General features: G+C 38.2%; 3 protein-coding genes across 4 annotated transcripts; all 3 read right to left on the minus strand.

Moving 5' to 3' along the window:
• Window positions 1-3,205: 3,205 nt before the first annotated feature.
• pdap1a (pdgfa associated protein 1a) lies at window positions 3,206-6,712 on the minus strand. The gene is made up of 6 exons (XM_053510814.1): window positions 6,516-6,712; window positions 6,103-6,185; window positions 5,187-5,255; window positions 4,955-5,079; window positions 4,711-4,862; window positions 3,206-4,544 (listed from the first exon to the last, which is right to left on the minus strand). The coding sequence occupies exons 1-6, from the start codon at window positions 6,526-6,528 to the stop codon at window positions 4,510-4,512; spliced, it is 477 nt and encodes a 158-aa protein (XP_053366789.1). The 5' UTR covers window positions 6,529-6,712; the 3' UTR covers window positions 3,206-4,509.
• A 1,659-nt stretch (window positions 6,713-8,371) lies between these two features.
• On the minus strand, window positions 8,372-10,859 carry slc16a8 (solute carrier family 16 member 8). Its single transcript, XM_053511655.1, has 4 exons — window positions 10,643-10,859; window positions 10,401-10,544; window positions 8,716-9,558; window positions 8,372-8,607 (listed from the first exon to the last, which is right to left on the minus strand). The coding sequence occupies exons 1-4, from the start codon at window positions 10,857-10,859 to the stop codon at window positions 8,372-8,374; spliced, it is 1,440 nt and encodes a 479-aa protein (XP_053367630.1).
• Window positions 10,860-17,633: 6,774 nt separating this feature from the next.
• cby1 (chibby homolog 1 (Drosophila)) lies at window positions 17,634-20,125 on the minus strand. Of its 2 annotated transcripts, none has more exons than XM_053511372.1 (5): window positions 20,041-20,125; window positions 19,597-19,706; window positions 19,322-19,427; window positions 19,068-19,180; window positions 17,634-18,333 (listed from the first exon to the last, which is right to left on the minus strand). In XM_053511372.1, the coding sequence occupies exons 2-5, from the start codon at window positions 19,672-19,674 to the stop codon at window positions 18,253-18,255; spliced, it is 378 nt and encodes a 125-aa protein (XP_053367347.1). In that variant the 5' UTR covers window positions 19,675-19,706; window positions 20,041-20,125; the 3' UTR covers window positions 17,634-18,252. The 2 variants fall into 2 exon arrangements, with proteins under 2 accessions (XP_053367347.1, XP_053367348.1); XM_053511373.1 differs by having other exon boundaries at window positions 19,597-19,697; window positions 20,041-20,118.
• Window positions 20,126-24,356: the final 4,231 nt, after the last annotated feature.

Genomic DNA, 24,356 nt, shown 5'->3' on the forward strand with positions numbered 1-24,356 from the left:
AGTACTTAATTACTTAATAATGTAAGGTCATACACAATGTTAATAGTCACAAAACAAATAATATATATAATTTTTCAGATTTTCTTGAAAGATTAGAATCTTTTTAAAATATCTTTTATAATAATGCATTTTTAGATTTTTAGAATTTTTTATAAGAATGCATCTGAAGTGCATTAAGAATAAGAATAGCAAGAATAAGAATTTCAGTTGGACATAACTGTTTAATTAAAAAAATTATGAGAGCTTGTGTAGTTCTAATGCTTAAGCTAAAGGCAGGATTTCTAAGTAAGACTGACACTCAGTGGCCAAAGAAAGATGACCTTGAGGCATTTAAACATATCTATCCATCCAATTTCCACACACAACAAAAACATACACTCAAGGCAATGTGAATGTGAAAACACCAATCAGCCAACAAATCAGTTTCACAACTTGGGATGAAACTGGAGGAAACCCTATATACAGGTACATCTTCATAAATTAGAATATTGTCGGATTTATTTTAGTAATTCAATTCGAAACTCCTATATTATATAAATTCATTACATACAGACTGATATATTTCAAGTGTTTATTTCTTTTAATTTTGATGATTATGGATTATGGCTTTTGGATCATGAAAATCCAAAATTGAAAAAGTTATAGTAATATTGGAGAGTCATGGTGTCACACTGCAAACGTTTCCTGAGCGTTTGAACAGTCTGTCGGGCTGGTTCAGTAGGCTGGCTGTTTAAAGAGTTCTGTATCCTAGCACATTAATGGAAAGTTAAATGAAAGTAGAAGTGAATGTGGGAGAAAAAAAGTACACAAGCAACAGGGATAACTGGTCTTATGTGAATTATGACACTTTAAGGCATATTTGCACACCCCCTGGACATTTCTATTTATATTCAGCATACAAAAATTTTATAAATTCTATATTTCTATATTGCACATCTGTTTTTCTTATTTTTTGATATATTTTTCTTATATTTTATATTTTGTACTGTACAGATATTTTATTCCTTTATGGGTAAATTTTTCTTTCTCATATTTAATTCTTATTAATAGTCTTTTAATTTTTAAGGTCACAGGCAGTCGTCTAAGCATTTCACTGCATATCGTACTGTTTATGACTGTGTATGTGACAAATAAAATTTATTTGATTTGATTTTGAACTGCAGCATTGAGAGGATTGTGAAACAAAGCCCATTCAAGAACTTGGAGATTCATCAGGAGTGGACTGCAGCTGGAGTCAGTGCTTCAAGAGCCACCACACACAGACGTATCCAGGACCTGGGCTACTGTCAAATGCATTTTGTCAAGCTACATTTGAACCACCATCAAATATGTTTTACCAGGGCTTACCTGGAATGTTCCTTAGTGGGCCAAAGATCTCTATTCAGACAAAAGATTTTGCATTTCAGTTGGAGATCAAGGTCCCAGAGTCTGGAGGAAATAAAGAGAGGTACAGAATCCAAATTGCTTGAGGTCCAGTGGAAAGTTTGCACAGTAAGTGGTGGTTTGGGGAGCCATGTCATATGCTGGTGTTGGTCCACTGTGTTTTATTAGATCCAGCATCAGTGCAACTGTCTACAAGGATGTTTTAGAGCACTTCATGCTCCCCCCTGCTGACCAGCTTTCTGGAGATGCTTGTTCCATTTTTCAGCAGGACTTGGCACCTGCCCACACTGTCAAAAGTACTAATACCTGGTTTAAGGATCATGGTATCCCTGTACTTTTTTGTTTAGCGAACTTGCCCGATGTAATCCCCATTGTGAAGAAGAAGATGCAAGACACCAGAACCAACAGTGCAGAAGAGCTGAAGGCCGCAATTAGAGCAACCTGAACTTCCATAACGCCTCCATGCCACACCGCATTGCTGCAGTAATTTATGTAAAGGGAGCCCAAACCAATTATTAGGTGCCGTACATGTTAATACTTTTCAGTAGTCCAATATTTCTGTGTTAAAAACCTTTTTTTTTCTATTGGTCATATGTAATAGTTTCTATATATTTATAATTTTCTGAGATTCTGAATTTTTGTTTTTTTTTATTAGCTGTAAGCCATAATCATCCAATTCAAAGACATAAATGAAAAGAAATAAATATGAGTCTGTGTGTAATAAATCTATATAAGTTTCACTTAAAAAAAAATTACTTTAAAATGAACTTTTTGATGATACTCCTGTTCTTTTAATTGAACTTATTGCTACAAAGAGAGAGGGTCAGGCAAAAAGGTTTTCTTTTCCTGAAGCGTGTATACACGTTTCGGTTGTCTCTGTATTTAACTAACATTTTATTGCTTATTACACCTTACTGCGTACTTATTTATATAAATATATATATACATATATATATATATATATATATACACACAACTTTGCACTTCTGGAAGATGCTGAACTGCATTCTGTAGCTGAGTAACTGTATAATGCAATGACAATAAGGTTCTATCTATTCATCTACAGAATAAAACAGCAGGCGAGTGAGCCACAACAGGGCAGCCACAATGTATTTTTGGTGATGCTGAAATGATGCTGGTGATTCTAAAAGAAAAGTTCTCAACCCTCGTCCTAGGGGACCCTCTCCTCTGCACATTTTAGTATCTCCCTGCTCTAATACAATCACTTCAAATAAGGGCTGTTAATTAGCTGATTGGTTAAATCAGGTGTGCTGGGAGCTGAGAAACCTGTAAAATGTGCATGGCAGGGGTCCTTTTAAGTGTAACTCTTGACTAGGAGAAAGAAGTAGTGCAGCCCCTACTGGTTAGTTCTTTAATTATTTATTACAGCCCCTGCATCTTCATCAGCTTATCAGCATTTAGGACCCTCCAGTTTTAAATTCTAGTGAAAGTGGAGGTGAAAATTCATCCATAGCATTCAATCTCCATCAATGAAACCAAATATTTTTATCTTTGTGACTTTGAAAGAACTGGGGGCAAAACCCTGCTAGTACATAAATAATACAAACTGACCATGGTTAGAGGAATATTCCAAGGTTTCATATCCATATCTACCACATTCCACACATTTGAGTGATTACCACAAATAACCCATATCGATCCCTTGGGTATAACACTGACAGTTTTACAGTGTAAGAAAATTGCACTTTTAAACATCATCTCTGCCTTTGGGCAATTAAAAAAATTTTTCCCAGTGATCTACATAAGCACAGGTCAAAGGTGAGAGAATACTGCTCAAAAAGCAAAACAAAGTCAAATAAAGTAATTGTACTAACGTATTTATTTCAACTCCAAAAAAAATAAAAAATCAATTCGGGATTAACATCCAATTGCATCCAAGCAAGTAAATTTCAGTAATGGAGAACACTTTACAAATCTTTTAACCACTTCTGTAAATAAATTCCTTTACAAACTAAGCTGAAGTTTTCATCATTTGCATCACTGCAATATTGCTTCCCCTAATATTCAAGGCAATTCAAGTCGCACCAACAAGCTGAGGCATATAGGACCCTGTTCAGGCCTGGTTTTAGCGTCCACATTAGATGAAATGATCACATATACACAGCATGGGGAACAGGTGAAAACATGTTCCTGGAATCAAAATCAGATCAGCTCAAACTACTTCAACACATATAGCCATGAAACATCTGTAGTGTGAATTCAGTACAAAGCACCAACTTATCCACTGTGTCATGTCCATAGATCACAAGTGGTTACTGAAGATGCGTAAAACTTCTGATCCGTCTGTCTGCTTCTGATGACATCACTCCGGATAGATATCATTACCAAGTGTGAACAAGGCCTAATATACAAGAGGTATGTTTATAAGTTGGTCGTGAGGAGAAAAGGCCATTTACAGAGACATGTAAGCACAACAGGATAAAGGAGGGGAAGTAAAAACCCATGAATACAACCATACATACCTTTAGCATTTTTACATATGCATATTAATACTGTTGATCTTTTCAAAAGTAACTAATTAATTATGTTTTAAATGTGTACTTACTGGCATTTCTAATAAGTTGGATCTTGCAACTAGCATGCAATAATAATGACATCTTGTTCAATACAAAGGGTGCTTATTATGTGTAGCTTATGCAACAGAGAATACAAACATACAGCAATAAGGTCAGGATGAGAACAGATGGTGTTCAATAAGTTTGCTAGTTCCTCCATTCATTACTCTATCCTACTTGGCAGGTAACATCAGGAAGAATGCCACACTGGCCAACAACCCAATCAAAGCTTTATTAAAACATAACCAAAAGTGTAAATTTAAGAGTGAACTCTAGCAGCTGTAGGATCAGAACACATCAGAGATATGGGGGAAAAGGACATGAGGACATCATAATTTGCGGAGCGCCTCCTTTTTTAGATACCAATAAGCAAACCAGTGAGGTCTTGTCTTTAACCCCCACTTTATGTGATGTGAGTCTGAATGTCCAAATCTCTGCCTGTCCCTGCCAGTGATGGATGAAAGGGCAGTATCTGGACACCCCTGAGCTGTCTCCCTAATTAATTTGGTCCCTTCCCTCCCGCCCAGAGTCCTCAGCATGGGGCCGAGACTTAACGCTTAGACTTGGCTTCTTGTGCCTCTTTTTCTGGAACAGATTAAAAAAACAGAACACAACGAACTCAGTTCTTTGAAAAATCTGTTAAGCATAACAAAAGCTTCTGAATATTAATAGTAAAGCACTAAAGATTTTGTATGGGGATTGATTTAGTATACAACATGTAGACTAATGTCACACAGCGGGTTAAACTCACCTTTCCTCAGCTCTTCCCTCTTCTTCGCTGCATCTTCTCTCTGTTTTTTAATAATAGCCAGTCTGGCAAGGTCCGCTCTGGCCTGATCTGTCTTTCCTTCCAGATGCAGCTTCATATAGCGTTCTTTAGCTTTCTGCTTCTCAATCTCCTCCCTGCAACCAACACATACATTAACAAACGAAAGTTAATCAAAACACAGCAGCAACAACATTCTCAAGCTGAAACCCCAGATGTGTAGAAGTACCTTTCTCTGCGTGTGAGCTCTCTTGGTGCCTCGACGTCAACCTCTGCGGCTTTTTTGCTCTTCTGAGACACACGGTTGGGATTCTCAATTTCAATCAACCCTTGGACTCCATTCCTTTTTTGACTCTTTCATGACACACACACATTTTAGTGAAAAAACAAATCAATTTTTGTATTTGTAGTTAAACAGTCAGTACAAAAATTAAAAGAAATAAGAGGCAAGTGTTAGTTACTTTTTCATCTTCATCACTGCTTTCCTCCTCAGACTCAGATGGACTCTCAGAAGCACCACCGTTTTCCTCCTGCCAAAACATGGTGTATATTTCTGAGACTGAGTGAGGCAAAATAACGTGCGTTACTTGAGTGTGTGTGTGTGTGTGGGGGGGGGTAAGTTTTTACAGAGGGATGAACCAAAAACTCTAAGTTTTTACAGAGGGATGGTTTTCAGTTTAAAAGGCCATGACCGGTCGATAGCCGATGAACCTCAGATATAAGCAATTCTGTACTGAACGTAGAAGCTTCCAAGTGGCGTAACAGAAATACACTTTTATGGTGTTAAATTACCAAAAACCATGCATGCTAAAAGCCTCAGAACTGCCTTTTTTAACCAATCTTTGTAAGTTTACAGCAGTGCGGTAGAAGCCCCGCTTGCCTGTACGCTCAGTGTTATGTTGAGTTTTGAAACTTAGAAGGTGTTTGAGGAGGTAAAACATTGCTGTTTCTTCTTATTATTATTATTAATAATACAGATTGCACATTCTGAACCGAACACATTTACAATCAAGTATTTACCAAGTTTGTTTGAAAATAGTAATCATGGTGAAGGACAGAGATAGGTGCTACTCAGTTAGATTTTTAAACTAATTTGTATATGAATTTGGTTGATATTTAAATTTTGCATTTAATTTTAAGTGAGAAAGATAATGGTATAAGCAATATACTACATTTATTTGGTCGTAAACACTTTTTAAAGGTTTAAAAATGTAACAAAATTCGGGAGAAATATAATATCGCATCGGTAAATGTATAAAATCGTGATACTTACAAAATGGCAATTTTAATCGAACCGAGGTATCGTGATAATATCGTATCCGGGAGCTGCCCGGTGATTCCCGTCACCAGGAAACCAATACTGTAGGTTATATTTACCTTCTCCCTCTGCGCGCGCATCTGCCGCTCGATCTCCTCGGGGTTGCTGAACTGTTTTCCCCGACCCTTGTGGCCCTTTTTCCCTAAGAAAAAAGAGGGGTCGATTTTAGAAAGAATAGTCAATGTAGAGAATAAAGGAAATACCAGAATACACGAGAGATTAGAGAAATACAGCACGGAAATAAAATAATAAAAGAAAGGTATAGACATGAGCGGACGCTACTCAGTGTTAACACTCGAGCTTTAATGTTAGTTTATTCAAAGATTAAAAACCTAAAGGAGTAAGTTAATGGAATTATTATTATCGGGTTACTGCGTGTTAGCTTTTTGCTCTGATGACGCGATGCGGCGGCGCAGCTAACCCTGTTAGCACAAAGCTAAAATTCTCTAGACACATGTACGGCTCCTCTTACCTCCTCTAGGCATCGTGACAAGTGTCTAAACTTCTTCGAGGAGAAACTGCGTATAAAGTATGTCTGTTGTTGCTTTAATAAAAAGTCTACACGAATCCCGTTTTAAAATTCTAACAAACAAAAGAACAAATCTTTGTCTTTAAGAGGGTCCTCGAGCGCGAGACTCTCTTAATGCCGCTTCCGGAGTGTGACGTTCCTTCTTCTTCTTCTTCAGTGACTTTAATACTGGGTTTTAAACCACCCCAACAGCTGTATGCTACCACCTGCTGTACTAAGTGTGAACAGCAAACAGGCTGTTCTCACTGATAACTTTCTTTACATGTATTGAGATGTAGAAAATTAGAAGTCATCAAATTATATATATTTACAGAATAAACTGGGTATTGAGCTGGTTTCAGGCATTTTAATCAGATTTTTAAAAATCTAGTAGCAGCATTAATTTGTTTATATGCCCACTGCAAGGCCACTTGGTGGCGTAGTGATTACACTGTGGCCTTGCACCTTGAGAGCTCAAGAGCATGGGGAGAATATGCCAACTGTAGGCAGGAATCGAACCCTTGACCCTGGAGAAATGAGGCAGCATCAGGGCATCTACGTGCGAGTAGTTTGCATGTACTCCCCTATGCTTGGGGGTTTCCTCAAGGTACTCTAGCTTTCTGGAAACAGTCCAAAGACATACAGAATGGGCCAACATGCCCAAAGTGTGTGAATGAACATGTGAGTATGTGTGTGCTCTGCGATGGACTGGCACCCTGTCCAGGGTGTACCTTGTCTCATGCCCAAAGTGTAATGGGATAGGTTCCAGGCTTTTCATGATTATACAGGATAAGCAGTATAGAAAATGAATGAATGATCACTACAATAAGCTAATAATTTAAAATCAAATATTGCTGTAAAAACTAGGTCCCTATTAAATTGGAAACAAAGCAAAAATAGCACACTAAGTAGGGATCAAGCATCGTTAAAGATATCGCATGATAAAAGCATGAGATTACTGTAAATGCTACCACACAGAAACCCTAAAGACTGCTCTTGGATAGTCTAAAGACTGCAATGCTAATAACAATTTACATTTAAGTCTTTTAAGGTTTGCTCACTAGGGATGAATTAAACTTGTAAATGTATGTCCAGGTTTCTGTAAAGCTACTTTGTGACAAGGTCTATTGTAAAAGGCACTCTACAAATAAAATTAGATTGAATTTAGTTGACCTGAATCCTGGTGTGTACACAACATTACTGTACATTAATATTCAGCAGGCAGAATATTAAAAGTCGTGTTAAAAGTTACCTGCATTTTCTGCTTTATCATGCAATTCGGACTGCAAATGGCTTTACATGGCAGTATCCTTTTCCCTTATGACATTCGAAGCATTACACAAGGACATTTTTTATAAGGTAAAAGTGTTCCCAATGCTCTTTATTTTATTGTCAAAAAGTTATGCATCACTATATGCTGTGCTGCTATATACAGAGCTTAAAACAACTATTACGTGTTCAAATTTAGCATATTTTCTTAATATGTATACTGTATATACTTTACTTGAAATGTTTTCTTTTACAACCAATAAATAAATTACTTGGAATATTCCTTATCTGTGGCATTTATGAATACAGGTCCCAACAGAAGCTGGAATATTATTGCTTCGTTTTTAACCTTTATAGAATAATCTTAATCTAACAACTAATCTTGTACAACAAGGAAAAACCAGAGTTATTTATAGGACTACAAAATATATTTTATTTGGTCAAAGAAAGTGCACATAGTAAAAGCACATTGATTTCAATGCTATACACTAAAACCATGTATGCGTAAATATCATTTACTGTTACAAATCGGGAAACTGTCACGTTTACCGTTAGTTATTGTTCATACCATGAATCGATTCATGGTTCAAATCATGGTTCGATTCATAATTAGTATGATTACTATTGCCCTCAATATCAGCATCCTGAATGACGGATGAGTCCTTGCTCTTCTTGGGCTTAATGCAGCAGTAAGATGCAATGGCAAAGAATAACCCGGCAACCATCAACTCTCCACCAGCCATGTAGAAAATCAGCTCATAGTTCTTGTAAGTATCCACTAATTGTCCTGCATAAATGCATACGGGAAAAAGGTCAGAGGAAATAGGCTTACTCTCCTTCAAAGACATGCTGTAACATGTTTAAATAAGACATTGATTACTTTAACAAGACTTACCAGCAGAAGGAGGTCCAATGAGCACAGCTGCTGCCTCTATAAGGAGTACTAAACCAAGGGCACTGGAAAAACTCTTAGTTCCAACGATTCCCATCAGCACTTCAAATTGCAACGCACCCACCATTCCATAAGAAAGGCCAAAGAAGACACAGAAGATCACTAGTCCCATGTAGTCTGTACTTCTTGCAGAGCAAACATCCGTAAGCCCATTTAGAAGTAAGGCCAAGCTGAAGAAATAGGGCATTTTGGCTCGTATGCACTTTAGTCCTGCCACTACGCCACATGTGGGTCGGGCGAAGATGTCAATAAATCCAATAATGGAGAGGAGGAAGGCAGCTTCCTGGTCTGGCACTCCTTGATCTTTAGCATAGTTGACCAAGAGAATCGGAGGGACAAACAGACCAAGCACAACTACAAATTTGGCTACTATATAAACGACAAGTCCTTTGTCACGAAGCACACTGAAGTCAAGTAGCTTCTTTCGCTTGGGGCTTTCCTTCTTAGCCTTCTCCAGATGATTCTTCTCCTGATCAGGCTTCGATGGGAGCATCTCTTTCAACTCATGAGCATTTGATTCTCCCCTGGCTGCAGACTTCGAAACTTTGTATCCCAACGGTCTCATAATAGCACCACAGGTACAACAGTTAAGCAACAGCCCTCCCATAATCAGGAAGCCACCCCTCCAGCCAAAGTGATCCAGCAGCACTTGTCCCAGTAGAGAAAGAGCTGAGAGAAACACTGGGCTGCCAGCTGCTGCTAGACCGTTGGCCAGAGGTCTGCGTTTGTCAAAGTAATATCCAAGCATAATAAGCGAGGGCTGGAAATTTAGAGCTAGACCAAGCCCTGTGGAGAATAAAATGCAGCAATACATGAATGGTCTTAGATCAGTAAAATGTTTATATACAATACCAGTCAAAAGTTTGGACACACCTTCTTATTCCATACCATCTTTCGTGATTTTTTTTTTTCTTTCTACACTGTAAAACAATACTGAAGGCACCCAAAATATGCAATAATCTCCTTTGAACAGATGATATTAAGATGTTGGGATTGGACTGCTACTTACAGTACAGTATGCTCTGCACAGCCGTCATGACGCCTCTAATTTGAGAAGCTGTTAATTGATGATTTTTGAGGCTGGTAACTCTAAATGAACTTTACATGAGAGCCAGTTTCATCGTGTTCCTTGTGGGTTTTGCCTATGCACTTGTCAATACTGTTCCTGAAAGAACTATTCCACAACAGCTGACTTTCATGTCCTAAATAACAAGTGACTGCTGCTGTTGTTGTTGCTGCATGGTTGCCTAGTGCCATATGTGTTATTTCATAGTTTCGAAAAAAAAAAGTCCAGTATTGTTCTAGAAATCAGAAAATAAGTCTAATTTTGTGTCCACACTTTTGACTGGTACATAAATATCTAATAAATATGTCTGTCAGATATTACTGGTGTATCAGTAGAAAAGGTATCCTAGTCGGCCGAAATTTGGACTCAATAAAATTGGAATGATTATAAACCTTTAACTCTCTATTATATGTTCTGAAAACTGACTTAAGATGTTTTATTCATCGAGAACAGTGAAGAGGAACTCTATTAATTGTAAAGAATGTACTATCATGTACTTAGTACAGCACCTCGCCCTACAGTGGTTCAATGCTTTTAAAACTTCACGCAGGCATTAAATCACCTGTAATGACTCCAGCAGTGAGGTAAAGTTGGATAATACTGGTGGTAAAAGAAGCACCAATCATCCCAGCTGAGGCTAACAATCCTCCAATGAGCATCACTGGTCGACATCCAAACTTGTTAACCATGATACTGGAAACTGGACCTGATCAGAGTAATGTTTTAAAGATTATCTATGCACTTAATCAATCTATGAAAAATAAACATGTTGCATGAATTATTTGTTTTATCTTCGTTTCTCACCTGTGCCATAAAGCATGGCAAGCATGATGGAGGAAATCTTCGCTGTGTCACTGTAGCCACAGCCGAAGTCCCGCATCAGTTCTTTAAAGTACACACTGATGGCTTTTGGGAAAGCGTAGGAGAAACCAGTGATAATGAAGCCACCAAAGAGCACAACCCAACCCCAGCCTCCATCCGGAGGATCCACTCTGATTCTCTCTACCACACTGCCTCCCATGTTTGCCCAAAAAAATCCCTGCAGAAAAGGTAAAAATCTTTAAAGGTCCTATTTTTTATGTTGAGTTTTAAAACAGAAATGATTACTCATCAGCAGAGATGTGAAGTACTGTACAGATACTGTAGAACTGAGGTTTTAATGTAAAAAAGATCATGCTATACAATCTACCAATAAATTTGAATCAGTCTAATTATGTTATGACTGTACCAGACAAAGAACAAACTCTTAATAGAAATATTTAATGCTCACAAAATTATTATTTTTATGTTTTTTTTACATGATAAAAAGGAAAGCTACTTACTTCTTATCAGTCCTCGGAGAAAGGGGGATGCTTCAGTAAACTATTTGATGATTTGATGACTATTTCAGCTCCACTGTTCCCATACGAATTCCACATGAAAGGAGAATGAATAAGAATTCCTCACATTTGCTCATTTTAAAGATTTGTTTTTTCATGCAAAGCTTAAAGAGCAAGTTCAAGTTCAAGTTCAAGTTCAAGTTCAAGTAGGCTTTATTGTCATTACAACCATATACAGTTAGTACACAGTGAAACGAAACAACGTTCCTCCAGGACCAAGGTGCTACATGCAACATAAACTTACAACATAAATTAACAGAGACACTAAACTAGCTAACCAAGAGGCCTAGTTAACTGGCTAGCAGAGACAGGACAGAGAGATCTAACATAAATTACAACATAAATTAACAAAAACTAACTAGCTAAGTAACATTTTTACGGACAACATAAAGTGCACGTGCAAATGTGCAAACAAGAGCGACAACAAAGTGACAGTGCGCAACCACGACATAACAGAACATAAAATATGGTGTTGAGGTAGTGGGTAAACGTAAACATTCCTTAAAACAGCAGCAAGATTTGAGGAATTAGTGCAAAAATGTAGTCCAGTAATGATCATTGTGCAAAAAGATTGTTAAAAACAGTGAAGCATTTACAGGTTGGTGTGTACGATAATTTGGTGGTGTAGGTCAGTGTGTCTGCACTTGTGTTGATTAGTCAGTCCAGTCTCAATATTTTGAGGTAGTTGAGTTAAGCTGTGTGATAATGTTTGTGTTTGTGTGTGTGTGAGTGTGTTTGTGTTTATCAGTCCAGTCCCTTTTTGTTGAGGAGACGGATGGCTTGTGGAAAAAAGCTGTTGCACAGCCTGGATGTGTGTGCCCGAATGCTTCGGTACCTTTTTCCAGATGGCAGGAGTGTAAAGTGTGTGTGAGAGGGGTGTGTCCGATCAGCCACAATGCTGGTGGCTTTGCGGATGCAGCGTGTGGTGTAGATGTCTTCAATAGAGGGGAGAGAGGCCCCGATGATCTTCTCCGCTGTCCTCACTATCCGTTGTAGGGTTTTGCGATCCGATATGGCACAATTCCCAAACCAGACAGTGATGCAGCCGCTCAGGATGCTCTCGATAGTTCCTCTATAGAAGGTGGTCAGGATCGGTGGTGGAAGCTGGGCCTTCCTCAGTCTTCTCAGAAAGAAGAGACGCTGTTGGGCTTTCTTCTGTAGGGAGCTGGTGTTGAGGGACCAGCTGAGGTCCTTCTCTAGGTGGACACCCAGGAATTTGGTGCTTTCGACAATTCCCACAGAGGAGCCGTTGATGCTCAGCGGAGAATGGTCGCCTCGTGTCCTCCTAAAGTCAACAACCATCTCCTTTGTCTTGTCAACATTTAGAGACAGGTTGTTGTCTTTACACCAGTCTGTTAGCCTCTGCACTTCCTCTCTGTACGCTGACTCGTCGTTCTTGCTAATGAGACCCACCACGGTCGTGTCATCAGCGAACTTAATGATGTGGTTCGAACTGTGTGTTGCTACACAGTCGTGAGTCAGCAGTGTGAACAGCAGGGGACTAAGCACACAGCCTTGTGGGGCCCCAGTGCTCAGTGTGGTGGTGCTGGAGGTGCAGTTCCCGATCCGTACTGACTGAGGCCTACCGGTCAGAAAGTCCAGGATCCAGTTGCAGAGGGAGGTGTTCAGGCCCAACAGGTTCAGCTTCCCAATCAGTTGTTGGGGGATGATAGTGTTGAATGCTGAGCTGAAATCTATGTACAGCATTCGAACATATGTGTCCTTCTTGTCAAGGTGTGTGAGGGCAAGATGGAGTGTAGTGGAGATTGCGTCGTCCGTTGAGCGGTTAGGACGGTACGCAAATTGCAGTGGGTCCAGTGAGGAGGGCAGCAGGGACTTTATGTGTCTCATGACGAGCCGCTCGAAGCACTTCATGATGGTGGGTGTGAGTGCAACGGGACGGTAGTCATTGAGACAGGACACAGTAGACTTCTTGGGCACGGGGACGATGGTGGTGGCCTTGAAGCACGTGGGAACGACGGCGCTGCTCAGAGAGATGTTAAAGATGTCGGTGAGAACATCTGCCAGCTGTTCAGCACATTCTCTGAGCACTCTGCCTGGGATGTTGTCTGGTCCAGCAGCTTTACGTGGGTTGACTCTGCGTAGAGTTTTCCTCACCTCAGCTGTAGTGAGACACAGCACCTGGTCGTTCGGAGGAGGGGTGGTCTTCCTCGCCGCTACGTTGTTCTGCCTGTCAAACCGAGCATAAAAGTTGTTCAGCGCATCTGGGAGGGAGCCGTCACTGTCACAGGCAGGTGATGTCGCCCTGTAGTTTGTGATGGCTTGTAAGCCCTGCCACATGCGCCGTGTGTCACCGCTGTCCCTGAAGTGATTGTGGATTTTCTGGGCGTGTGCGCGCTTTGCCTCTCTGATGGCCCGAGAAAGTTTGGCCCTTGCTGTTCTGAGGGCCACCTTGTCTCCCGCTTTGAAGGCAGAGTCTCTGGTCCTCAGAAGTGCACGCACTTCCGCAGTAATCCACGGTTTCTGGTTGGGTCGTGAGATGATGCTCTTGGAGACAGTAACGTCATCGGTGCACTTGTTGATGTAGCTGGTCACTGATGACGTGTACTCCTCCAAGTCAGTGAAGTCGCCGTAAGTTGCAGCCTCCCTAAACATGTTCCAGTCAGTGCACTCGAAACAGTCCTGAAGAGCAGAGATGGCTCCTGCCGGCCAGGTTCTCACCTGCTTCAGAACCGGTTTTGAGCGCCTGACGAGTGGTCTGTATGCTGGAATTAGCATAACAGAGATGTGGTCTGAGTAGCCGAGGTGGGGGCGGGGCTCTGCCCGATATGCGCCGGGGATGTTTGTGTAAACAAGATCCAGCGTGTTTTTCCCTCTCGTTGCAAAATCCACATACTGATGGAATCTAGGAAGCACTGACTTGAGATTTGCATGGTTGAAATCTCCAGCAACAATAAACAGTCCATCCGGGTGTGTATTTTGCAGTTCACTGATCTTAGTATACAATTCCCATAGCGCTTCCTTAGCATTAGCGCTAGGTGGAATGTACACTCCGATAATGAAAACAGTGGTGAATTCTCGTGGTAAATAAAAAGGTCTGCATCTAACAATCACAAACTCCACTAGCAATGAGCAATAACTAGAAACTAGCACAGAGTTCTTGCACCATTTCGTGTTGATGTAAACACATAAGCCGCCACCGCGAGTCTTACCGCACAGAGCTGTATTCCTGTCGGCGCGAAACGAGGCTAGCCCGTCTAGCTGAATAGCGGCGTCCGGTACTCTGTCGCTGAGCCATGTCTCCGTGAAAACAAAGACACAGCAGTCTCTAACCTCACGCTGTGTAGCCTGCTGGAGTCGGATGTAGTCCAGTTTATTGTCCAGAGAGCAGACGTTGGATAAGATGATGGACGGGAGAGCCGGCCGGCTAGGGTTTGTTTTTAGCCTAGCACAGACTCCCGCCCGCTTGCCGCGCTTCCGCTTCCTCGCGCACCGCTTCCGATGACCCTTCCTCCGGCCTCCTGCATCAGGCAACGCCGAGGCTTCGAGGCCTGGTTCACGCAGCAAGCCGAGGTCGCGTAGCTTTTCCCGCAGCTCATCGCGGATAACATTAACCGGGTTATTTAGGTTGAAAAGTGTCTGGCTGTTGTATGTACGGACACCAGTTGCGACGATATCCATACACATAGTAAAATAAACGCGCTACACACAAAACGTAAACAAAGTAGCACCATTTTGGCTCCGGAGCGGCCGCTGCGTGCTACTGCCGCGCCGCCATCTTGGATCCATCCAAGTCTAATAATATGCAGGTTTTTCAGTGCAGTCCAGTTTATTACACCGGTTTGTGTTCTTTTCTTTTATGATCCCAATTTGAGAAAATCTGCCAGATAAACCCCATGCCCCAATGTTCCTTGTACTTTCCGCTTAATCATTTCTAATTCCTTATAAAGCTCATATTTATTGGGCATGTGCATGAAAGTGATGTTTATTAACAAATACCTATTATGATCAGCCAAAGTTTTTTTTCTTTACAAAAATAAACTTGTACTGTATTTGCACTGAACATTACGTCAGACTGCATTCGATGGCATTCGTTGGAGTAACTGTCAGAGGAAATACAGGTCCACACAGACATATAACAAGTTACAAAAATCTGACAACACACATTGTTTTTACACTTTATGCAAGGTTTATGCATTTATCTTGTGTTACATGATAGACTCCACAATAACTGGTTTTAATTTATCATTGTTGCCTTGCTCATGCAGGATTGGAGTTCATATCTCATGTGCATCGAATTTACTTGTTCTCTTTGTGCGTGTTGGGTTTTCTCTGGGTACTGCAGTCCAAAGACATGTTCTATGGGCTGACTGGCATTTCCAAACTGTATGATTGTGTGAGACTGTGTGTGCTTGTTCACTGCGATGGTTTGGTGTGTGCCTTGTGCCCTGAGTTCCCTGGGATAATTTCCAGACCTCATGACTCTACACAGAATAAGCAGTATAGATTAAGGATGGATTAAAAACCTAAACAAATTTAATCAAATTTCTTTAAATCCATCATTTATTTGAAATGTATTTAATGTTACTGCTCATCTATTTTCCAACCTCACATCACTTCCTCATGATACACCAAGTAATACATTTGAAACTCTTGTCACTGCTTGTCTTGCCGATTAGGAAATTATGAAATAATATAGCTATAAAAAATAATGGTCCAGCTGTTTTAGAACTACCTTAATAAAACTTAACCACTCAGATGGCAGCTCAGGCAAGCGATGAACTAGACAAAAACAAATAAAGAGACAAATTGCTAGTATGGTATTTTTTTACTTGTTAATGAACTTGCATACCAAGTTTAATTAAAAGTATGTTACTGCCAGTGTTAAGTAAAGATCACAAGTGTCACAACAAGCAGTCCCCTTCTCTTAATTTCTTTGAAACAGCCTACTCATCATAATGAGAAATAAACCTATTTGTTTAATCATTGCTACTGATAATGATACATTAAATTTAGCTTTTTATTTAGCTATTCAGCCTTTCAGGCAGCAGTGCTTTATGGTAAAATTTTGCAATAAATAAATTATATATATATATATATATATATATATATATATATATATATACAGTAAGGTCAATGAGTATTTGATCACTTTGTGGTTTTGCAAGTTCTCTTACTTAGAAATCATGGAGGCGTCTACAATTTTCAGCATAGGTGCATTTCCACTGTAAGAGACAGAATCTAAAAAGAAAAATCCGGAAATCACATTGTATGATTTTTTAAAATAATTTATTTGTAAATTACTGTCAAATAAGTATTTGATCATTTGCTTATCAGTCAGATTTCTGACCCTCAAAGACCTGTTATTTTGCCTTTAAATAGTCCATATGTTTCTTACGGAGCCACTCCTTGGTTTTCCTGGCTGTGTGCTTTAGGTCATTGTCATGTTGGAAAACCCAGCCACGACCCATCTTTAATGCTCTGACTGAGGGAAGGAGGTTTTTGCCCAATATGTCACAATACATGGCCCCGTTTATCCTCTCCTTAATACAGTGCAGTCGTCCTGTCCCCTGTGCAGAAAAACACCCCCAGAGCATGATGCTTCCAGCCCCATGCTGATAAGAAAGGGATCAAATACTTATTTGACACAGTAATTTACAAATAAATTGTTAAAAAAACATACAATGTGATTTCCGGATTTTTCATTTTAGATTCTGTCTCTCACAGTGGAAATGCACCTATGCTGAAAATTGTAGACCTCTCCATGATTTCTAAGTAAGAAACCTTGCAAAATCACAGGGTGATCAAATACTTCACTGTGTATATATATATATATATATATATATATATATAAATATACGTTCAAAGGTTTGGGGGCACTTTCTAACTCCATGATCGTTCCTGATTTTTATTTCTTTCTACATTCTACATTGTAAAGAAATACTGAAGGCGTCCAAAAAATGCATTAATCTCCTTTGAACAGTTAATGGTGAGATGTGTCTGCTACTTATGCTCTGTAAAGACTTTATAACGCCTCTAATCTGAGGTGCTGTTAATTTGACTTTTTTTAGGCTGATAACTCCTTAGGCTGATAATGAACTTCTCGTCTGCGGCAGAGGTAGGTTTTGGTCTCGCCCTCCTGCGATGTCCTTCATGAGAGCCAGTTTCATTATGGTGCTTGACGGATTTTGCAAATGCACTTGACAATACTGTTCTTGCAAGAACTATTAGAGAAAGGCTGACCTCTGTTTTTGAAAATAACAACTAACTGTTGTTTTTTGTTGTTGTCACGTAATTACCTAATTCCATATTGTTGTAGAATGTAGAAAATAAATAACAACAAAAACAAAGAAATTTGCAAGTGACCCCAAACTTTTGAACGGTAGTGTATATATAAGTGAGGAGAGAAAGAGGGAGCGAGAACGCAGCCTATGCCTTTAATGTGTATTGACAAAGTCCTTTATTGCTATTTTTTCTGGAGCCATCCTTAAAAATTAGAAGATGACAATGTTGTCATCATTTTGATGCAATAAAACCCTTTAATAAAAAAAGCCACAACCCAGTGCACCCTACTGTACGTGCTTCATTCCACGTACAACAATCCTCACAAATCTGTTTGCATGCTTTAGAACCCACACAATCCAAGTAAGCTCCTTTTCTTAAGAAGTGATCAAACAGTGCAGCAGTGTATTTATGAAAGAGTTACAGTGCTGACCAATTTAGCCTTCGAGGATTGTTCTACCTGAATATAAAATGGTCAGTATGTTCAATACTACTGATAGTTGTGGCTTTTTGTTAACAAATTAAAAACATGCACAGAGATCTGTTAAAAGAAAAGAAGAAGAAAAAAAAAAATCACACTTGACTAAGAAAATATTGTTTTAATTGCTCACGCAATGACTAAAAGAAAAAAGTATTAAACAAACATTGTAGCATAATTTCATGTAATAACACTTAAAAAATTCACATGAAATTAATTATTGTATGCAAATAGTACGATAAATCCTTTTCTATGAAAAACACCAAGAAGAAATCTGCATCCAAAACAAAATTATTTGCAATTCATGCTTCCGATCACTTCTTTTGTTTGTAGTGACTCTTCAAGTCGTCTAACTCTTTCTGCAGTAGATGTGACTCGGCTGTGGTTTCTGAGAGCTGATAGAGAAGAGATATGATTTATTGTCAATATGTTATAGAACAACTACAGGAAACAGATGCTAACATCTTAAATTAAAACCATGATGCAAGTGATAAAACCAGTTGAAGAAACAAATAATTCATAAATAAAATGGACAATGGCTGTGGATCTGGAGGCAACAGTTAGACATGGATAAACTGCCACAGAGCACACACTATTGAAGACATCCATAAAATTCGCAGCCCATATGAGCAGGAAAAAAATGCCTATTTCTGCTGCATCTGTGCTGGTTTATGCCCTTAACATCATTATGTATGCTGGTACAATAAGTGCTCCAAATCATCCAAAATTGCTCTATTCTACTCTCTTCCCATTGGATCTGAAGTAACATGTTAAATCTTCTATGCTACTACCTTCCGGTCTCCTACTTCCCCTATTAATGTGCTAATTCTTCCACACTTTCTCTCTCTCTCTGTGTGTTCCTCCCTCAAGCTAACACCTTGTGGTTCGTCTCCGGACAAACAAATCAAAATCTTTTTTTGCTAATAAATATAGACCTTCATGACAGTCAATGTGTTTACGTGTTTGACTGTGTCTTTCCTGGCATCAGTAAGCTTACTGAAGCACAGAGGACAGACCAAGCGTCTGGTTTATTCATCTATGAAAATGTAAAACTTTACAATTTTTAAAGTATTTAATCTAATAATACCTCTCGTTCATTATCTGAACATGTAAGCTTAAGCCTACTTACCATATCTAACAGCAGCTCGATCTTAAGCTTTAAAAGGTTGTTTTCTTCTTCTAATTGCAGATTCCTCTTTTTCAGTTTCTGCACCTCCTTGCTAGACCCATTCGCTCCTGACTCTGTGACAAAGAGACAAGCGTTAAACACACTGCTGACCTGCTCCCTAAAAAAGAAGACAACAAACCACCAGATACTAATTTATAAAATAGCAGTGTTGTGGATTTTTGTGAGTTGTTTGCTTATCAGGAGAAAGGTCGTACCTATAATCCATTGTCCATCTTCAAATTTTAAGCTCTGACCTCCAATATTCATCATAGGAGCTCCATATTCCAGGCCTAATTCGATCTCCCTGGTGGACCGATCCAACTGACAGAAAACAAACATGCATATTATACTAGAATTTATTTATCTACATAATAATAATAAATTTGTTGTTTGCGCAATATTATTACTGGACGTACTGAATTTTATGAATGTATTACTAATCTACGTAGAATTGAAAGACTTTAATGTAGTCCCAGAAATCATGTCTTACTGTATGAAGGTTGGAGAGGGAGGCAGATTTGCGAGGAGGTGTCTTCTTGGGGCTAAATGTATTGCCAAAAAGGGGCATTTTAGTCTAAATTTAATAATCACCTGTGGTACCTGATAGAGAAATAACACAAAATGAGCAAAGCTGTAATTAGACGTTTTAACAAGACGTCTACAACATTTAAAAAGTCGTTAATATACAGAAAAATATAAATATGTCACTGATATTAATCATTAGCATTACACAGCTTTATTACTTTATAGCCTCCTAAAGCTGTAAAACAGATTATTAGCTTCAGAGCTAGTCCCAGTTACAACACACAAGTCAGCCGAAAGCCTGGCGCGAAAGCCTAGTCATATACTGGGAAAGATATCTACTGAAACGTTAAAGATTTTCTCATAAAAATGCATTAATTTTATTTATTTTTTTTTCAAACAGTTGGTTTACCGTTGCTTTTCTTTCCTGCGAAACAAAAACGTGTAAACATCAGGCTACTTCCGGGGGCGCTTAGCAACAGCACACACGCCTCCTCTGTATTTAATAAAAGTCCCATTAAACAGAAAGAACACAGCAGGAAATCATTCTTTCAGTCATGAATAAATAAAATCAAGCCATGGCCCGTACTTATTAAGCGTCTCACAATCATTTCTAGCAATCGCGCTTAAAGTTAATCTGAGTCTAAAAATATTTCTATCTCAGTGTCGGACATAAACGTTGTTTATAAAGCTTCCTACTCCTTACTTGCCCCTCCAGGTCCTGGGTTCGATTCCCCCTTCGGGTCTGTATTTATGGAGTTTGCATGTTCTCCCCTTGTTTGTTGGGTTTTCTCCGGATTTTAGTTCTTTGAATGCATCCATATTTGTTGCTGCTTGAAATGGGAGATATTGTACATTTTTTCTGACCATTTACATTTGTGTATATATAATTTACCTAAACATCTTACAACATAAAAATGACTCCCCTTAATATCTTTTTTATCTTATTAAAATACATTCCTTATTTTACTTGATTTTTTAAAATCATTATTAGAATTTTTTAAGTTAGTATTCACTAATCTTTTTTCCATTCAGCATAGTGAATAAACATTCAACATTAATAATAAAAAAAAACATTTATACATTCAAAAAAAGATGCACAATAGACTCCACATCTATTCCACAAAAGAACAAAATTCAGAGAGGTAAGCCTTATATCTCTTAAGAAACTGGCTAGTTGAATAAATTGTGTATAATTATAAAGAATATTTCAATTTGTTATTAACACAGTATTATTTAAGTTATTATTTATTCCAAAACTATTTACATCAAATTGTACTTCATACTCTGTCGGTTTAGGGAACTTCCCTCCATCACGATTAATTACTATTACCAATACTACTATTATTATAACTAAAAAATTCCACCATTCAGACGCAGACGTCACTTCCTCCGTGCGTAACCCTGGCAACATAAGCACCTTGTATACCTTTTGCTGCTGCTGTGGAAATGTCATACTACAGACATTAAAATATTGAATATTTATTAAAACAAAAACTGATCCCATTATAATACATTCTATTGAAATGTGTATAACTTGCAAACAAATGTTTGACTAATCTTGATTACGTTAAAATGTAAATTATTGTGTACTAATAATATAATGTCGTTTTCGTTAATAAGGGTAATAAATATATCAATCCTTTTTCGTGCTCCTTTTTTAACGCTCCTGGGGGCTCACTGACTGTTGGGGAAAAAAAATATCTCCACTTCCGGTTAAGTGAAGACCCATTGTTCACTTGTTCCCCTACACCCTTCACATAGTTCATAGTGTAGGTATTGACCTTAACCACTGAGCTACCGCTAACAAAATGGCGGAATATCTTGTGCAGTCCGCTTCTGAGGGAACTTCAAGCCGATCGGAAGGCACCCTTGGTGTCGCATTACTGCCACCTTCTGGTCATGCTCGCTCTCTTTTTCCTTTCATCTTTATATTCCTTTCTAGTCCAGTTGCCCATAAGAAACCCATGAAATACTATCCACCGTGTCCTCTTTCTTCATTCTCTAAAATAATTTTCACAATGTCCCCACCCATTCCAAATTTCTATAGTTGTGCCATCATCTCTCCTCTTTCTTGGCACTTGATTAGTATGTTCTATTGTCTCCCATCTTGATGTTTTCCAGGGCTGACACTAAATAACTACAGATCAGTACATTTCTGTGCCTGACCTTTTCCATACATTGTAGTGGCAGCATTATGACATACAGCTCTACCGTGTACACATTAATATGGTTTTCTCTTCTTTTTCTCTTTTTAAAAATTTTCTTTTTAAGGTTACTGGTGGTCGTATAAGCATTTCACTGCATATCTTACTGTGTATGACTGTGTATGTGACAAATAAAATTTCAATTTTAATTCTTAATTTTTTATCAATTTCTCTTTCTGTAAGAAATTTGTTTTTCTCTTTGTTTTTCAACAGAAAAAAAAATAGAGTAGGTTTTTCAAAGGTATTGATCCACAATCTGTTTTCCAATACTGGGATGAACTTTGTCTTTTTACCAACCCTGTTTCAGTATTATCTGACTGCTTTGATTAAGTTGTTCTGTTTATTTTATTTTGTTCTATTTTTGATTTTACCATATTTCTTTTGATTTATTGTCCTCCTCATCAATTGCTGATCCTATTGTCAATACATTTTTACTCTTCAGAATTTGTTCTTGTATTTTGGTTAGTATTTTGTCTGTCATCTTTTTTGTTTGTTGCTGTTTTTATAATATTTTACTAAATGTTTTCTTTTTATTTATTGTTTCTACTACACACTTATGTTTTTTTTATTTTGTACTGGACTTTCATATGAAACAACATCATACACATGATCAACTTAGTTCTGAATTCTCCTCTTACATGTGTATAATTTTCTCTTTGGATGATAAAGCCATGGACTTATCATTATCAGCTTGTGTTTCTCAGTAAGTCCACTCCTCTTTCTCTAATGACAAACGTTCCTTTGTACCTAGATTTAGTTTCCTTGTTTTACCTTTGCATTTTTGCATATTTGGTTTACTAATACTAGTTTCTTCATAAGAATGGTCCCATGTTAGAGTATATACACTGGCTGGCCGAAAAAAAAAAAGTCACACAAGAGATTTCATTGAACCATTTAAAAAAAAAAGAGTTAAACTATTAACCTCTAAATCTGATTACAGTGCACAATGTAAAAATGTAAAAAGGATTCTTCATGCTCCCAGAACCATTCTTTCATAATTTGAGTTTTTGAATAAGCCTGTGCCATCAGGGAAGTAAAATCAAAGTCATAGGAGTGGAAAAACCTGCTATTTCAGTATATTCAGGTCATCAGCTGGCTTCATTTTAATGCCACATAACATTGCTGGGCATAGACCTGCCTAACTAAGGCAAGAATTTTTTTTTTATTATTAATCGCACTAACAAGTGGTATTTTTATGATCACATAGCTGTTAAGTCCCAAGCTTTTGAGTTCTCATCACACTGTGTGTTTGGAAATTATTTTGATTTCTCCTGTGGATTTTATTTACAGTATTTATTCATTATGATGATGCAACTTCACCAAGCATTTAAATTGTCCCCGTGCATGATCTTATTCCAAGCACATTTTTTTGACATTGTGGGCAGTATAGCAATATCCTTCCAGGTTTTAATAATGTGTTGGAGATTTCTAAATTCAAAATCTCTTTTGTTACTTTCTATGCTTGATAATGACTTTTTCTTTTTTGGTCAGTCGTATTCTTGCTTATATTGATGTTGAAGGTTTTGTCCCTTCTGTCATCATATTTGTTTTGTTTGATCAAATACCAAAAACCGAATAACTGAAATTCCTATTTCTATGTTTTAACATGATTACCACTTCATACTTGGATTGTTGTACATCTCCAGAGAAGACATAATCATCCAGGGTATACTTTCCTGTATCTATCCAACTTTGTTCACAGATGTCTGTTACGTATACATCCATCCTATCCAATGGCTTTCTGTAGAAATTAGTTCTGATTCCTTAGGGTTCTCAGGTTTCATATTTCAATTTTGTAAAGAATTCTTCTGGTTTTCAAAGAAGGGTCATCAGTTGGTAACCTTTGATCTGGGGTTGTGTTTTCCACATGATTAGCACACCTTCTTGTCATCAGAATGTCGGGTTCTTCCCCGTTGCTTTTTACAGAAGGTCATGCTGCAGTGGTCCCGATATAACCCACATATTTTGCACAGTTGTGAATTTGACAGATGCATAGCTGTTGGAGAATAATGAGCAGGATCCTTGTCTTTTTTAAGGTAACTACATTCAGGTCTTTTTGCATTTTCATAGGTGTGGTGTCTTCTAATCCAAAGATCCTAGCTGGACCCTCACCTGTTTAGCATGCCAGCGCTTATTATTTGTTTCGGCGCTTCTTAGGTACTACTCATAACAGCCCTGTACCTTACTTTATATAATAGCTACCTTATTCTTACATTACTAGAACATAAATAATATCAACTAACTACCAAATGCTAGCTTGTTATCATTTCCTTACAAAAGTAAAATCAATATACAAGTTAAAATTACATGACTAATACAACTGAGCATTGTATTTGTGTTTTTTCTTTTTTGAGTTTTTCATCTGCCAGAAAACCTGAATTAACTAATCAGCAATCAGTTCTTTATTAAAGTGGGTGTGATAGAGCAGGGAAAACACTAAAATGTGCAGGACCTGTGGTATAATTGTCTCATTATAATTGTCTTCAAAACAACCATCATGACGAACACAAAACCAACTTGC

Source organism: Clarias gariepinus, chromosome 14 (genome assembly GCF_024256425.1).
Source record: "Clarias gariepinus isolate MV-2021 ecotype Netherlands chromosome 14, CGAR_prim_01v2, whole genome shotgun sequence".
Classification (NCBI taxonomy): Eukaryota; Metazoa; Chordata; class Actinopteri; order Siluriformes; family Clariidae; genus Clarias; species Clarias gariepinus.

What these genes read in the sequence shown, in the direction of transcription:
- pdap1a (XM_053510814.1), bottom strand. An exon ending in TGCGCGCGCAGAGGGAGAAG is followed by an intron (nt 5,256 to 6,102) that starts GTAAATATAACC and finishes ATGTTTTGGCAG; the next exon opens with GAGGAAAACGGTGGTGCTTC. An exon ending in GAGGGAAGAGCTGAGGAAAG is followed by an intron (nt 4,545 to 4,710) that starts GTGAGTTTAACC and finishes AATCTGTTCCAG; the next exon opens with AAAAAGAGGCACAAGAAGCC.
- slc16a8 (XM_053511655.1), bottom strand. Translation starts at nt 10,859, where the DNA reads ATGGGAGGCAGTGTGGTAGAGAGAATCAGAGTGGATCCTCCGGATGGA. An exon ending in CACTGCTGGAGTCATTACAG is followed by an intron (nt 9,559 to 10,400) that starts GTGATTTAATGC and finishes TATTCTCCACAG; the next exon opens with GGCTTGGTCTAGCTCTAAAT. An exon ending in CATTGGACCTCCTTCTGCTG is followed by an intron (nt 8,608 to 8,715) that starts GTAAGTCTTGTT and finishes GCATTTATGCAG; the next exon opens with GACAATTAGTGGATACTTAC.
- cby1 (XM_053511372.1), bottom strand. Translation starts at nt 19,674, where the DNA reads ATGCCCCTTTTTGGCAATACATTTAGCCCCAAGAAGACACCTCCTCGC. An exon ending in AGATGGACAATGGATTATAG is followed by an intron (nt 19,181 to 19,321) that starts GTACGACCTTTC and finishes TCTTTGTCACAG; the next exon opens with AGTCAGGAGCGAATGGGTCT. An exon ending in TCGAGCTGCTGTTAGATATG is followed by an intron (nt 18,334 to 19,067) that starts GTAAGTAGGCTT and finishes CTTCTCTATCAG; the next exon opens with CTCTCAGAAACCACAGCCGA.